Raw genomic sequence first — 15,951 nt, 5'->3', positions numbered from 1 at the left:
CAAACTGCCTTGCAAATAACCTTTTGGGAACCAATATTTTTTTATTGTCGTACTTTGTCTATCCACGTACACCATTCACAGAACCTTTCCTCTAAAGCCAATTGGAAACAGTTCTGCAGTTCTATGGCATTGCTGCTGCATTAAACCCATTTAGCATCTTTAATTTTAAGGGTGCTTATTCACCTGACAAGTCATGAAAAGTCATATTATTAACATGACCAGTTAAACAAATAAAAAGTTGATTATTGAAAAATGTGGTTGCAGGAAACTTTATATATTGACTATGCGAATCAACCGTTTTTTCTAGATGATGCAAACGCTACTATTTGCGCATTGCTTGTAAATCATCTTTTTGAATTATAAAGAAAGTGTTGACTTTTTGCACATTTTAATTTTCAGCAGTATTTATAACTCGTTATAACTCTTGCGTCGCGCGCAACGGGTAACATCTGTTGCCTGTCATCTCCATGGCACCGGGCATCGAGCTCGAGATTCCTATGCCAGTCAGTTTTTTTTTGTTACAGTATAGAAGTGCGCAGGCGCATTCGAGAAGGGGAGCACGGAGCCTGCAGAAGTGTGAGTGCTCCTTGGTACAAAGGACCCATACCAGTCAGACACGGCGCAGCGTTACCATGATCTTCTCCATCCCACCGATAGATACCCATCCCGTCTGTATCACTTTAACGCCCATCTTCCAGCAAGTCCGCGAGCCTGACCATCGCTGCCCGGTCGCAGAATGCACGGAGGAAAAAGAGGACTGGTGGCACCACAAAACACTTTTTTGGAAAACATTGTTCGCCGATCAAGTGGTAAGACGATTTCTTTAGATTCCAGTACACGGCAAAGCGCACGGGTAGTGTGTATCCAAATTAAGTAACGATTGTCTCGTGATGTTTTACGATGTTACAATTTTCGCAAGCTTTGGTCAAAAATGATAATGAGTTTGTTTTAAACTTTATTAACTGAGTTTATATTTTACAAAAACGTTTATACAGATTTAGTAGTGAGTCAGTTTGAGAATGAATGAATATTTCTTCATATTTCTTTGCTTTATACAAAATATGTTCGGTAGAGGAATGTTGTTTTATGTTGCTGTTTAAGTGTCGAAGCGCAGCATTTAAACAAACAAATGTGTCCATCTGTTCATAATAATATTAATAACTCAACACTATTCATATTGCTTACTTGTTTTATATTGGTGTTCGTTCCCAGCATCCATTAATTATAGGAATTTGGCTCCGTGAAATGTTACAGTCGTGGTGAACACACGCGTCATTTGCCGCACAAAATAAATTTGAGTCATGTGAAAAAAAGTACGTGTATTTTAGAAAAAAACTGAATCTAACTCCTGGCTACAGTATTTAAAGTGATATTTAGTAGCCAATCATTGCTTATTATTCACTTTTCAACAAATAAGCGTAATCTATTTTGCACATTTCTTTATATTATTTTGTTATAATTATTGTTATTACCATTACTGTAAAAATGAACGCGTGCTGCAGATAATGTCTCATTAAAATAGTCAAGAGTGATTCATTAACGTGTTTAATTCTTAATGATCATAAAATAGCTAGAATTTGTTTAAGAATGATAGTGTTTTGTTAGCTGCTTTATTTTCAGGGATGGTTATGCTTGCTGCGTAAATCGTAGAGTGATTTTGTGTCAATTTCAGGAATGTGCCACGGGTTTGACACGCGTTTGTTATAAAGGACCTCACCAGCAGAGGTCCCACACGCTTACACTAAAACAGACATAGTTATTCATTTAAATTTTGCATACTCTTACTTTGTATCTCTCACTAACTTTTAAGTTTTAGGGTGCTTTAGTATACTGTAGTATGCACGGACACTAGAAAGTACTGTATGTGATGAGCTTATGTGTGTGTGGGTTCAACTTCATGCAGTGTCTTCTTAGCTCTTAAACCACACCATGTCATTTGCCACGGGCAGTTTTCTGACCTCTCAGTGCTCCTATAATCCTATATGCAAATCCGACATATTTAGGTTTTTTGGAAGGGAAAGGCATCCAGAAAGATCTCACATGTTAAATGTTAGAAATCCCATCACAGTCTCTATATTAAGATGTTTGTTTTCTGTGAGCTCCCCGAGTAACTGTGGGATCATTTAACATTTATTGTTTTATTGATGCGGTAAGTGCAGGAAATTAACACATAGTCTTTAGTATTCTAGTGCACATTAAAGCCCTCATATTATTTGTATACCCTCTGCATGCCATTAAATCCTATTAGTAATTTAATTATACAGTCTGAATTTGAATGGACTGGCTGATTGATTTGTGTATTTCAATTTACATATAAATTATTATTTTTTTGCTTGTCACTTTATCATATATTATTTACGTTAATGGTGGATATTTTCAGTGATGGTTATGCTTACTGCGTGTATTATGTATGTATTATGTCGCTATAAAGATTTTAATTTTACCTGAAGACTTCTATAGAGGCATTAAGGGAGATTACAAATAAATGGACTGCACTTGACATTCTTGGAAACTTGCAGCTATAAGAAGCCATTGCAAAATGCCATTCATGTTGCCAGATCTTGGCAGTGAGAAAGGCAACGTCGGTGTAGTTAGATTCTAAGATACAGGGGCTGGTAAAAGAGATGTCTTTAAAAAAATGTTTTTAAGTTAAATATTGTGAAAATTGGTCAGATTTCTCTAGTCGTTGAGTTGTGCTTGGCATGTTATTGCTCTTGCTGTTATGAATTTTGTAATAAAATGATCTAATTTCTGTGCATAATAAGCATAGTTCTCTCAAGAGTTTGTATATTGTTTTAAACATTATATTCTGGCAGTAATATTTCCATCATGTCCACCGCAAAATAATAAAGCTTAGGTGCAGCTGTCAAAATGATGAAGGTGTTTGTAAGGCTTTGTGTATGTGTCCCTTATTTACAACTCCTCTCCCTGTAGTTCCTCTCCATTATCCGTTTGTTTGGGGACAGTGGAGTTTGTTTGCGGTTTGCCATCTCAGTTATAGCGAGTCAACATTGCTTTTAACTTTTATACATCACACAACAAAAGCAGTGCTTATTAACCTTCAGTTTTCTTATGTAAGTAGAGAAACAACTGCGGTGATTTTTATTGTGTTAGAAAAGCTTTTGTAGTCAGGTTGACTTTTTGGCTAATCGATGACAGCAGGGATTCTCATTGGCTGGGAAAATGAAATGACTTCAAAAGACCTCTTTTACTTTGAGGACAGTTATTTCACCTCCACAGGAAATATGCCTGACAATTCTAAATGTGAATCGCAGTTTCGTTAAATATGGCAGGATTATTTTTTGTGTTATTTTTCCACTATTCATTATTTTCTGATATTCTGCATGGTTTCTATGCGTTCCTTTATTCTTTCTTTCTCTCGCTTCTCTCTTCACGTCCTAGAAGTCTTCATTTGCGTCTGGGTCTTATGCAATGTACCACGGTTCATCTAAGCATGGCTGCCCCTGGCCATCCTGAGCATGCTCTTTTGTAACGCTTGTCACAATGCGAGGTGTACAGGCACATTACACTGTTTAAGTGAATAAGACACAGACAGAAGCAGGCACAGAATAGAGATAATAAAAATGTGATACACTTAAAAATACAAGCAAGAAGATGCAGAGAACAAATACTGTAGCAACAAACTGGAGGCAGAAGAAGGTTAACAAATCGGTAAAGTGGAGTTTGTGTTGATACATTTGGAAATAAAGATGAAATACCAACAAGGAAATCATAGGGGGATGAGAGAGAGCATATACGAGCAAAAAAGACAACAGAGGAGGAATAAAATGATGTCAGAAGCCAAACATAGTTGAAATGAAAGTGCTATCTCATGCTTACCAGAACTGAGAGCTGTATGTGTTTATGTGTCCGGCAAGGCAGACGAAGTCAATAACTACACTTTAGTTTGTTTATCCTACATGCTTAGAATCTATAATGGCCAACAGAATTTTTTTTTTTACAAAAATCACATGCATTTACTATAGTATTGGTAGTCTGTGTAAATGTAGGTTTATCTTAATAGAATCTGTTTTCATTTAGCTTTTCCCTTCACACTAGAAATGAAAACTGCGTGTACTTCCACAAGACAGCGCAAGAGCACATACAATGCAATAGGATTACGTACGTAGAGGAAAAAATGCATTATGCAGTAATGGTAAGGGGTCCAAAAATAGAAGTGTGCCTGTTCGGTGTCATTACTTCTCATTGGGGTAATTGCCAGGAGTTATGTGCAGATGAGCTATAGAGGAGAGGTAACTCTGTATCACCTAATGGCAGCAGGCAGGAAGGGGTCCCACATGGGGTGCATGCACGCCTAGCAACCTTTAAGACTGGTTGAACGTCTTTGTCATCAACGTTGAAAGACCAAAATGAACACAAAAATTGCTATGGTAGAGCAAAACTGTCTGTTGTCTGTCCCATTTGGTGTTTGGTGGTTTTCCAGGTATTTGTGGGATTGTATAATCGTGTGGATTATGGAGATCCAACTCCATTATCTCTGCTTAGGTTTTTCAGAAGTTTTTTTAATAAGAAAATCTTCTTTTCTTGTGTCAGTACTGATAAAGCCTGCAACAATGGGAACAATTTCTTGTTAGAAATGATTAAAAACACTAGACTTAAAGTATTTTAGATATCAATGTTTTTATATTTTCACAGAATTTTATTTACATTATGTATGAAGAAAACATTAAATGGCTTTATCTGGGTTTTCACAAAGGGCCATATATTACATGATCTTGTAGAGTCAATAAATGGAGTAAATAAGAAAACTGTAGAGTTGTCTACCTGTATTGCTTGAGCTTGTTTTAAAGCCAGCAGATGCATTTACATTAGCATAAAAGGACACATTTTAAAGCTGGGATAAATCCTGTCAATTTAGACAAACGTGTTTTATTAAAGGTGATATACTAGCCATCAGGAAACGTCAACGTTTTTCCGACTCTACTGGAGTTCACAAAGTGTAAGACTGAGATTGAATCGACAACTCTCTTCAAAGCCGTTTGCTTAAGACAGGACCTTCGGCCGGAGATTGGCAGTGGTTATTTCCTAATGCACGTGGCTTGGACATCTCTCCTCTTGCTGAAAGTAATGGAGTCAAATGCTGACACACAAAAAGTGTCACACTGTAATTGAATAGAGAATTATTGCAAGATAAAGAAAGACTGCAACAGGCCGCGGAAACGGAGAAAGGGTCACAAATAGTTTGATAGTGAAGAGCGCTGCGCACAGGGTTTTCATAATCAGAGCCATTTATAATCTACTTCCCTCTTTTGTGAATTCCTAAAGTTTTGATTTTGAATCATGGCCTTTGGTGTTTCGTGTTAGAATAGCAAATTTTTAGAACACTGGCGTTATGGTTGGTTTTCTGTTTTAGCATGCGTCATTCCTGAGTCAAAAATACTATACAATATTATACATTTATGTTAGAGCAGTAATATTTCATCTGTCAGTTCATTTGCGTATTTATTTATTTATTTATTTATTACACTGTAAAAAATACTTTGCTGCTTTAAAATTTTGTGTTAAATCAACTCAGATTTACCAGTGATGTCCACAGAGATGAGTTGTCACAAAATATAGTTGAGAAAAGTCAACTTAATTTAAGTTATAACAACTCATCTGTAGTTATAACAACTCTATAAAGAAAGTTGAAATGACTTGTAAATCTGAGTTGATTCAACAAAAAAAAATGTAGGCAGCAAAGTATTTTTATGTTTTCTTACGAAATTATGTGACATACAGTTGGGGTCATACGTTTACATAATTACATCTTGCAGAATCTGAAAAATATTCAAAAATTGTATTTGAAGAGTTTGGTTCCAAAACGCAATAAATCCATTTTGACTAATTTCGGTAAAAACGTGTTTTCTATACCAAGAAAGTGACAAGATGAAAACCACTATTTTCTGTTACAAACTTTCACATAGCATCTTTAGGTTATAAAAACATAAAAAATTCAAATCCATAGTTTGATTTTTCAAAGATTTATTATAAAAATGTATTATTTTTTCCACAAAATGCAGTAAATCCGGTTTTTTTCAAAATGCTATAAATCTATTGAATCAATATATAAATGTGCATTCATCTTTGCCATGTTATATTCATTTAATGAATTAGTGATATCAAAACACTTACTTTGTCATATTAAGAACACTGTCATCCTTGGGACGTCGTCGCTGAACTTTTTTTGACAGCGATCAGCAAGGTTTTGGTCCTGTTCGATTTTCGTTTATTGCATTCTGCAGAGAAGGAGGACTGGTGTTTATCGTGTTTTGGGAAAAAAGAGAGAAAAGATAACAGAATAACACGGCGGATTTTGCATAAAATAATACTTTTTAATAATGACCTGAAACAATACTGATTTTGGTAACCATTTTTTTTAAATGGCGTTTATCACGTTTTGGAACCAAACTCTTTTTATGATATTGTGAAGAGCAACATTTCAGCTGTTTGTTGACCTCCCGCATGGGCTCGGCATTCATTGCTAAGTCTTTCAACTACACCAATATGTCCTTTATTTACTATTTACTCACTAAGCTTTTGTCAGCCTCCCATCATGAACATAAAGTGCTGACTGATCGCCTTAGGCTCCACGTGGAACTGGAAGTGAGATCAATGTGAATGTGACAGCCACTTGGGATATTTAAAGTCTGTGTGAACTGACATGAGCCGTTATTGAAATCAACAACAAAGCTAATTCATGAAAGACGCCGTTAATTTGCCTCGGGTGAGATTATATGGATTAGGCTTCCTAGAGTCTAAATATTCCCCTTGTTTTTACAGTACAGTACATACCACTGGACAAAACGGCCTCAACGTTTCAAAGCCTGTATATTGGATTTTCTTTTGCTTTGGGGCATCCTGTTTTGCTTTATCCTAGTGATGTTTGCTTCTCTCACTTTTAATACTGATGTATTGGCCTGACTTTACCCGCAAGCATTGTAATTGGTCATCGTCACCGTATCACAATAGCTTAGATAGCATGATAGCTTAGTCTGCACAGACTTAAAACTGTGTTGCCATCATGCTGAAAGGCCTACTACACTATTCTTTATAAGTTATTAATGCTTGACTTCATGGCTAAGACTTCATTAGTTTGAATGTGCCGTCTTCATGGTGAATGCAATATATCGCCAGTGACAGAACATTACACGGTTATCATATCACAAATCATGATCTGCAAACAGGATATGGGTCGCTCACATCTCTGGGGAGCACTTCCCTGCAGTTGGCCCCTGATATGAGGGGGCCAGGGGCCCTGGTATGGAGGCCTCTATAATGAGTATCCACTCGTCTTCCTCAAGGGGACAGCACTTCACGTTTTTCTTCATGCATCGCATTTCAGCTGCTCCTGCAGACAAGGAGGGCAGAATAGTGACTATTTAAAACAGAAGAGAAACCGCTATCTGTTTCTCACACTTTCTCTCACTAACTTTTAGGATGTTTTCAGAGCTCTTGACTATTTAAATTGTTACAATTTTGCATTTTCTGTTTGCTTTTACATGGCAAAGTTTTTAAATGGACCAAAATCTGTTAATAAAACTCTGCTCTTTGTTTTTGAAAGGAATATCTCATCATTGTTTAAAGTCCCAGTGAAATCAAAACTGACAATTCTTATTTTTTTATGTAATATTGAAGTGTTTAAGTCATTATTAAAAAAAAAATAATAATCTGCCTTTTTAAACTTTAATAAAAATCTTGTGCCGATTATTCTCTGATGACATCAGCTAGACGGCTTGCGCAGAAGCATCCGATAACTCCGCCCCCTTCATCTGTCAGTCTTCTGCCAGTTCTATTTCTGAATGAAACGCCTACTTTTTAATATCCAGTCCAAGCACAGTAGAAAACACAAGCCACGCCCACTATTTTCCTTGCATAATATACCAATTCACTTGGAAATACGTCACAACACAGAAGTAAAGTCGATCGCAACTTTGGGTTCAAATTAGGGATGGGCATTCGATTAAGTTTTCTTTGTTAACGATCGACTATCGATTAATCATTAATATTTTTATAATAAAATTTGTTATTTAACTTTTATACTTAAAAAATGCAATGAATACAAATATACAGCGTGTTTTTCCTCAATAAAACCTTTATTACAAGATCAATTTGTGGCAGACAGTTAAACTATGTTTCAAACATATATGTGCGTGCATGTGCGGTGCTCTAAAGCAGCGGAACCTGCAGCTGCGAGCCAGCGTTCTTAAAAAGAGACCTCATTAGTTCCAAAAAAAAAAAAAACAGATTCATGTTTAACAATAAATTAAACAAAAAACATAATACTTAGATCTGAAAGGTTTTGTCAAAATGTAACTCAAAATTATTCAAGCCAGAAGAAAGTGCAAGATATTAGCCTTCCTAACATTAGGCTATAACAAATTAGGCATTAAAGCCTTGTGAAAAATAACTAACTTTAGTAACTCGCATAAAACTTCTGCACCAGTCTACTGATTTTTTTTTTTGAAAAATAAAAACATGTTTTGGGGTCAGACGCGACCGCAACCAATGGTGACCGTCAGTCCAGCCGCCGCCGAAAACAGCCGCTCTGAGGAGACTGACTAGGATGCACAGGTACATCAGCGCTAACTTGGCTTATTCCGCATACAGAGTATGTGTGAAACAGCGTGCGTTTTGTGAGCCCCATTCACGATTGTTTAATTATACTAACATAGTCTTTTCGTTTTTATTTGTTGTAAAACAACAGTAGACACAAATTTACTATGGTCTCCAACTCCACAATATAGCCTACCATAACCATGTTATTTGTAGTAAAATTGCGGAAATACAAATCTTTTTTTATCTGCAAAAAAAAAAAAAAACATTTTCACAATGATAAAATCATGGCTTATTTGCCTAAGGTAGTAATTACAAAATTATATATGTTTGAAAGACGGAGATGCGCACCTGTCAATCTATTACATAACAGAGCGAGGCCAGAGACAAACGTGCTCCTAAACGGGAGTAATATGGAATAATGTGTGCATCTTTGAATAACTGTAAGTATACATTACTTTTAAATATATTTTGTCATATAAAGTTTTGAGACATGGCCTAATAATGCTTTTTTCACTGTTATTGCTCATTTAGACTTATTGTGCGGGTAACAGCGTTTTTGACGCATTTACCTCAGAGATTATTTTAGCAATATTGCTTTTTTCCGGTAATAATAATACAATTTATATTTCAATCCTGTTTCATTGTCTATTTATTTATTTCATTATGCTGTTATGTTAATGTGATGATATTTATTTGCCATATGAAACGTGCCGTTAAATGAATACTTTTATATAATATTCAAATTATATGCGGAATAATGTCTGCATCTTTGAATAACTGTAGGAATACAGTTGCTTATTTTTGTCATAAAGTTTTGAGAAATAATAATATTGTGAGGATTTATTTCCATATGAGACGCTTTTGTCGTTGAATACTCTCGTTTATTATTTGGATTTCATATACATACATAGTAGGAAATATATTATGTGGAAGGGTAGACTTGCAAAGTTACTCTGATTATTTTTATTTATGATATATGTGGAGATAAATAAACCATTGCAAAACTGCTGATTTGATCCATTCAGATCCTGACCACCAGGCTAGAGATTTTAAACATCCTTAATACACACTTACTAGTCTGTCAAATAATATCTAAAATATATTGCTTTGTGAAAAAAAATGATGCTTTGTTCTATTGTTTATGCGGAAAAGTGTTCACAGAAAGTGTCAATCACATGAACGTTTTATATGCAGAATAAGCGGTCAGCAGCGCACTGCAACGGGTGCTTGACGGATTCGCCGCACACATACGCAAACGCACTGCATACGGAGTATTTGTGAAACAGGAGTAAAATAAAAAAATGCATTTGATTAATTGATAACAAATTACGAAATCGACGAAATTCTTAACAATCAATTATCGATCGTCGATTAATTATGCCCATCCCTAGTTCAAATTAGACTTTAAACTAAAAAACATACATTTTGAAAGCTGTGACATTATTAGGGCCCTATGATTTTTGCGATGCGGAAAACGCGGACGGAATCACGGAATCCAAGCATAAAAAATTTATTTAATGTACAACGCGGAATGTCACAGAATTCAGCAAATTTAGCATTTAGTCATTTTTAAAACTCATTATAACTCATTTTCAAATGCTAGGTTTTTTGTTTCATTAATCAGCAAAGTTCGGATACGATGTTGATGTCGGAGCCGGGTCGCCAAAATTGCAATTCCCGGCTCGTGGTCATATATAAATCCCATACCCCTCTCTCCTCCCTGTTCTTTCCTGTCCTCTCCTAACCTCAATGTTGAATGAAGGCAAAAACTGGCCAAAAAAATATAATAAAAAAAAAAATCTACAAATGACACAAATGCGCAGAAACATTTTCCTTTTGTGTAAAGAAAGGTACATCCGTTTCTCGTTATGCATTGCAAACAATGACAAGCGTTGCCTCATCAGAGCGCAAGCAGGTTTCTTCAAAGCCCGGAAAACAGCCGACTAATGCTGGATTCACACCAAACGCAGTAGAGCCGTCAAAAACGCGCTATTCGCACGTAGTTGGACGCTTGAACATTTTGGGGCGGTTTCCCGGACAGGGAATAGACAAGTCCTAGACTAAAATAAACCTAAGAGCTGTCCAAACTAAAAAAAACTTGCACTGACATATCTTAAAATACATCAGTGTCCTTTGTTTATCCTCAAAATGCATGCCAGTAATGCTTTTAGTAAGGCATGTTTGTTAAAACTAGTTATATTTCCTAATTAAAATAAGGCCTAGTCCTGGCTTAAGCTAATCCCTGTCCGGGAAACCGCCCCTTTAAGTTTACTCGCTTCTTTCGTGCGTGAAATTCTAGTCATTCAAGACATTCACGCGGAAATTCGCGTCATGGGAGGGCTTCTGCGACTCCGCTGGCTTTCTGTAATCACATCACTACCAGAGCAAGCTCCTGATTGGTTAACACCAGAGTTCAGATTTTTCAACTTGCGCGTTTCGTCATTCGCACGTCAATTGAGGCAGATTCACATCTACCTTGCCACGCTAAATGCCTCATTCACACCACGAGACCTCCAGATGTGCGTAAACGCGTCTTTACATTGACTTAACATTGAAATTAGTCGCCCTTGGCGCCTCTACTTGACGGCTGCTGTGAACGTAACACAAAGGTTACATATACTTTTTCCCACGTCCACCTTGCTTGTGCACACGTCCGCACAACGCAACCAGTGTGTATAGCTCGTATGTGTTCCTCAGACATGAGGGCTCACATCTAAAGCGTACATACAAGAGCATCGGCACCGGCAGTCAACACACGCATAATCACTGAAATAAGTTTTCTTTATTGTTTAAAAGACATAAACAGCTGGATGTTTATCATTAAATTAAAGCTGTGCAGTCTTAAAGTGACAATATAGTCTGCTTTTTTCTGTGTCAGAAATGTTCGTTAATGAAAACGGAAAACACAGAATTTGAGAATAAATAAAACGGAATTAGGGAAAAAATTAAATGGATTTTACAGGGCCCTACATTATGTGCATGCATGTTTAAACATTGTGTGGCATTGCTAGCAGGGATCATTTTAAAACATCTATTTTTAGTACATTGTTGTCATGTAAACGTACCATTAGTTCAATTACTCTCTTCCTCACTTTCTCACACTCCTGTACTTCTTCTTTCTTTCTCTCTTACTCTTTCTGAGTCACTCTGTAGTTCTGCCGCATTATGAAAGTGTCATAGTGGGGTGTGTAAGTAAAATTATACAGTTTGTGAGTGACTGTATGTGTGCAGTTATATTCTCACCAACATTTCTGCTACAAATTGCGTGTTGTAATGTCCTCTTTGTTTGGCTATTTTTATACCTGTTTGGGGAGGCTGAGATCGGCCGGATTTAGCCTCACTAAAATCACTAATGAAATCTACAGAGAGAGCAGCAGAGTCTCTGTAATGCTGTGGTGCTCACACCTAACATGGCAAGAGCACAGCATTTCAATTATATGGATACCGCCGAACTGCATTTCAATTCAATTTACTTTTACAAATTTTTAAGTCCCAACCAGGACGTATATCTACCGGCATAGCTATTTTATATGTGCCCGTTTAATAAACATATCCTTACTTTTCTCTTATCTTTGTTTACAGAGACAAGTTTCTTATTGGGCAATGCACAAATCGTGGAGTGGCCTATAGTTTACAGTAATGACGGATTCTGCAAGCTGTCTGGCTATCATAGGGCTGAGGTCATGCAGAAAAGCAGTACCTGCAGGTGAGTGAGTCTCCCACCTCTATAATCTGTAAGCGATGAGATACAAATACACATTTGATATTTTCCAAGCTGCAAATACGTAAAATGCATTAGTGTGCATCGTAACTAAATAAAGTGTGTTTATAGAATTACATTATTTTATAAGCCGATACAGGAAGCAAACCTTTCCAAAGAAAATATGATCAGATAGCTGAATGTAAATCTATTAAACTGGTGCAGTGCAGAATGTGCTGGAAAAAAGGATTGAGTTTAATCACAATAATTTTTTTTACTGGGCACTGTGATAAAGCATTTTTCCTCTAATGACTCCAGTGCTTGGTTAGCTGTTCTTTAAAAGGCATTAAAGGGACAGCTCACCCAAAAATGCAACTATAGCATCATTCAATCCAGATGACCTATTATAGACCTTTAGAAGATTTAATACTGTATAATGCACAAAATGTATACCGTTTATATGATAATTTTGCATTGTTGAAAGAACGTTACTATCTGCTCGCGTAAAGTAACGACCTGAAATTTTTTTTAAATGTCTCTTTTTCAAAGAAGAAAGCATATTTCATTTTAAAACAACAGGAGGGTGACTAAATGATGACAGAAATGTCATATTTGGGAAAACTGTTCCTTAATCGCTAGTATCTGCTTAGCAAGCTACTCGAAGAGCTGTTTCTCACCGGCTTCTCCCCAGAGTCTCCGCTGCGCTCCTCGTTAGCGCTTAATACGCTCAGCAAGGTGCCAATCATAGGAGTAGAAATAGAAATACCAACTTCAGTGATTTGGCTCTACCTACGTACATCCAGTGATATGGATCTGCCTACAGACTGAGATATGACTCCGAAGTGACTCAGGATTCAGGGGGAATTTTGGAGGTAGAATTGGCACAAATCTTTGTCAGCTAAAGCAATAAGGGCTGGAAATGTAATACTGTATACCTTTGAGCAGCTTACAGCCACGAAACCCTCATGCGTCATTGAACCTAAAGTGATAAGAAGGTCCAAAGCAAATAAAACATTTTGGAGAAATTCAGTATAGTACTGAAGGGCTGCAAAATCACCCAATCCTGACTCTAAGGGTTTCCAAAAGACGACTTGCGCATATATAATTGTCCTCCTGTGTGCGGTTGAGGTTGTGATGGACATCAGATGCCAAATGAAGGGGGAAAGGAGTGAAAATGGGAAGTAGAGGTAAAGGGAAAGGAGAGAAACAAACAAGAAGGAGTGGGAGAATGATACAGAAGAAGAGGGGAGGCAGTTTTATGTAATTGTACTCCATGTTCCCCATGAACTGTTGCAAACTGTCCTCAGCCTAAAATATCCCTTAAGGAGAACGAAGAAGCTTTTCGACAAAATAGGTCTAACAGATCTGACAATTGCCCTGAAAATGAGAACATTTCAGATTTCCTCTCTTTACTAAGACTACTTACGTTTCACTTAACTAACTCTTCTCACCAGAAGGCTTGTGTAACTTTCTGAAGTATGTTTTATTGGATGACACTTTTTAAAACCACAAAATTCCCTAGATAATTTAAAAAAAAAAAAAAAAAAATTACTAGATGCACCTGAATGGACCTTCACATCCAGCCTGATATCACGGGAATTTTATGAGGTGGCCAAAAATTATGCTTATTAATAAAAAATGAGATACAAATATTTATCTTTGAGGCACTATATATATATATATATATATATATATATATATATATATATATGAATCAGCCACTTGGTAATTTTTTTCGAATTGCTGTAATTATTATTTATTTTTAAATGACTGATGCCAATATCTAGAGAGGAGAATGGCTCACAAAATTGACAAAAGGTGTAATACTCTTCAAATCCACATTAAAGTCATTTTTTTCACCCGGTTCGTCATGCCCTGTTCACTCGGATTGAAACTCAGCATTTCTGCTACTACATTTCTTCATTTATGCCCCAGGAATCTGACATTAGGGCGTAATGTCATCCTCTCTGCTCTCAGATTTTTTCAATGCAGGTGCTATAAAGAAAATAAGCCTTGGTCGATAATCATGCCCGCTTGGATGGGTAACAAAAGTATAAACTTTTTCTCATTCTCTAAGAAACATTTAACATTAAGTTAATTAAAACAAATAATCTTTTGTTGCATCAACTTAATACATTTAAATTTCTTGGTCATAAAAAATATCTTGTTCAAAAAACTTTTTATGGAAACAGTTAAGGAAAACTTTTCAATGGAATTAGTTCTGTTCTGTTCAACAAGGATAACATATGCTAATTCTTTTTTCATTGTCTTTTTATTAGTTTGGATATTTATATTTATAGAAAAAAAAAAAAATATATATATATATGATATTATGACAATTCTTTTAACAGATATAGGATCAAGTGGCTTGTCCAGTTCTGTACCAAAAAGATATTGAACATGCATAGTGTCCAACGGCATTTCCAAAACTTTAATTGTCAAATCTTGTATCTCTTTCCAAAAGTATTTAGGTTTTCCCAGAAGATGTGCATAATTGATCCTTTATACGTTTTACATCGGTGACATCTAGGTGATACATTAGGATACATTTTACTCAGAAAAAAGTGGAGTGTGATCATTCTGCGCATAAATGTATAGTTCTGATCTGTAATTTTGTTACAAGAAGATGTTAAAAATGTTAAAGCTCACATAACGCACACTGTTTCTGCATTTCTGATGTTAATCTGGAGTACCTATAGAGTAGTATTACATCCTTTATACCTCTGAAAAGTCTTTAGTTTAATCAGATTTATAAAAGAAAATTAGCTTTATCGAATCTTTCCGATAACGGAAAGGAGGAGTTACTACCGCGGGAGGAGCGAGTACGAGTCATGCAACACTATCCAACACTGTTTAACTTATGATTCACTACATGTTCGTGTCATTTATATAATATGCACGTGCCTATTTCCAACATAAGACAGAAGTCTTACTAACCGCATGCAACTCATGACCCGGTTGGGACTTTTAAATAAAATCCAGTGCATCAAACACACACGCAAAACTCCGCTGCTACCCTCCCTGAATAATAAACTATATCCATTGTTTCCATAATGCTGGCTTTCTTCTCCTTACATCCAAAAGCACACTTCTTCTTTTGTGCCATTGTTGAGTTTTGAAATTAAACAAAGCTGTCACGTGATGTGATGTTTGTAAGTTCTAGCGTCTCCCGCTGATTAACGGGTGGGCGGAGTTTTCCGGTGGAAGTGTCCATATAAAGAAGTGATACGTATAGAAACCCCTGAAATGTCAGCTGGACCTGTAATCGAAAAAAACTTTCAGAAACTTGTACAAACCCTGGCCAAGTGCATTCGGCAACAAAAATACTCTGTAACACGTCCAACTGCTTTTTTGACAATTTGCCTACGTTTAGCATGAGGAAATAACTCTATAACTGTATCAGTAAGTCAGAATGCATGAAATACCATTGAACCACCCCTTCAATTTAAACAAAAAAGGTTAAACCAACTTAATAAATGTCAGTTTCTATATCATACACATTTTAGCATGCTAATAATATAATAATATTATATGATACGTAGGATAAGCACGTGAAAAGAAACTGATCTCCAGACAGTCATTAAAGATGCAGTTTGTATTATTTGCGCCGATAGATGGCGCCAAATCAAACAACAACAATGATGTTGTTTACTGACGCTCTGAAGCAGCGTGGAATTATGGGATTTGTAGTC

General features: G+C 36.2%; 1 protein-coding gene across 3 annotated transcripts in view; it reads left to right on the top strand.

The window, feature by feature from the left end:
- The first annotated feature begins 427 nt into the window (after window positions 1-427).
- kcnh5a (potassium voltage-gated channel, subfamily H (eag-related), member 5a) overlaps window positions 428-15,951 on the top strand; it is a 130,951-nt gene continuing 115,427 nt past the window's right edge. The window contains exons 1-2 of one of the 3 annotated variants that reach the window (XM_055185537.2): window positions 428-809; window positions 12,142-12,265. In XM_055185537.2, the coding sequence (XP_055041512.2) occupies window positions 737-809; window positions 12,142-12,265 (197 nt within the window). In that variant the 5' untranslated portion in view covers window positions 428-736. The remainder of the gene's footprint in view (window positions 810-12,141; window positions 12,266-15,951) is intronic. The other 2 variants (XM_055185535.2, XM_055185538.2) reach the window with 2 other exon arrangements.

The sequence above is a fragment of the Misgurnus anguillicaudatus genome, chromosome 18, assembly GCF_027580225.2.
Source record: "Misgurnus anguillicaudatus chromosome 18, ASM2758022v2, whole genome shotgun sequence".
NCBI classification, from domain to species: domain Eukaryota; kingdom Metazoa; phylum Chordata; class Actinopteri; order Cypriniformes; family Cobitidae; genus Misgurnus; species Misgurnus anguillicaudatus.
The sequence above is the reverse complement of the archived record's forward strand: the minus strand, read 5'-3'. Positions and strand labels throughout refer to the sequence as shown.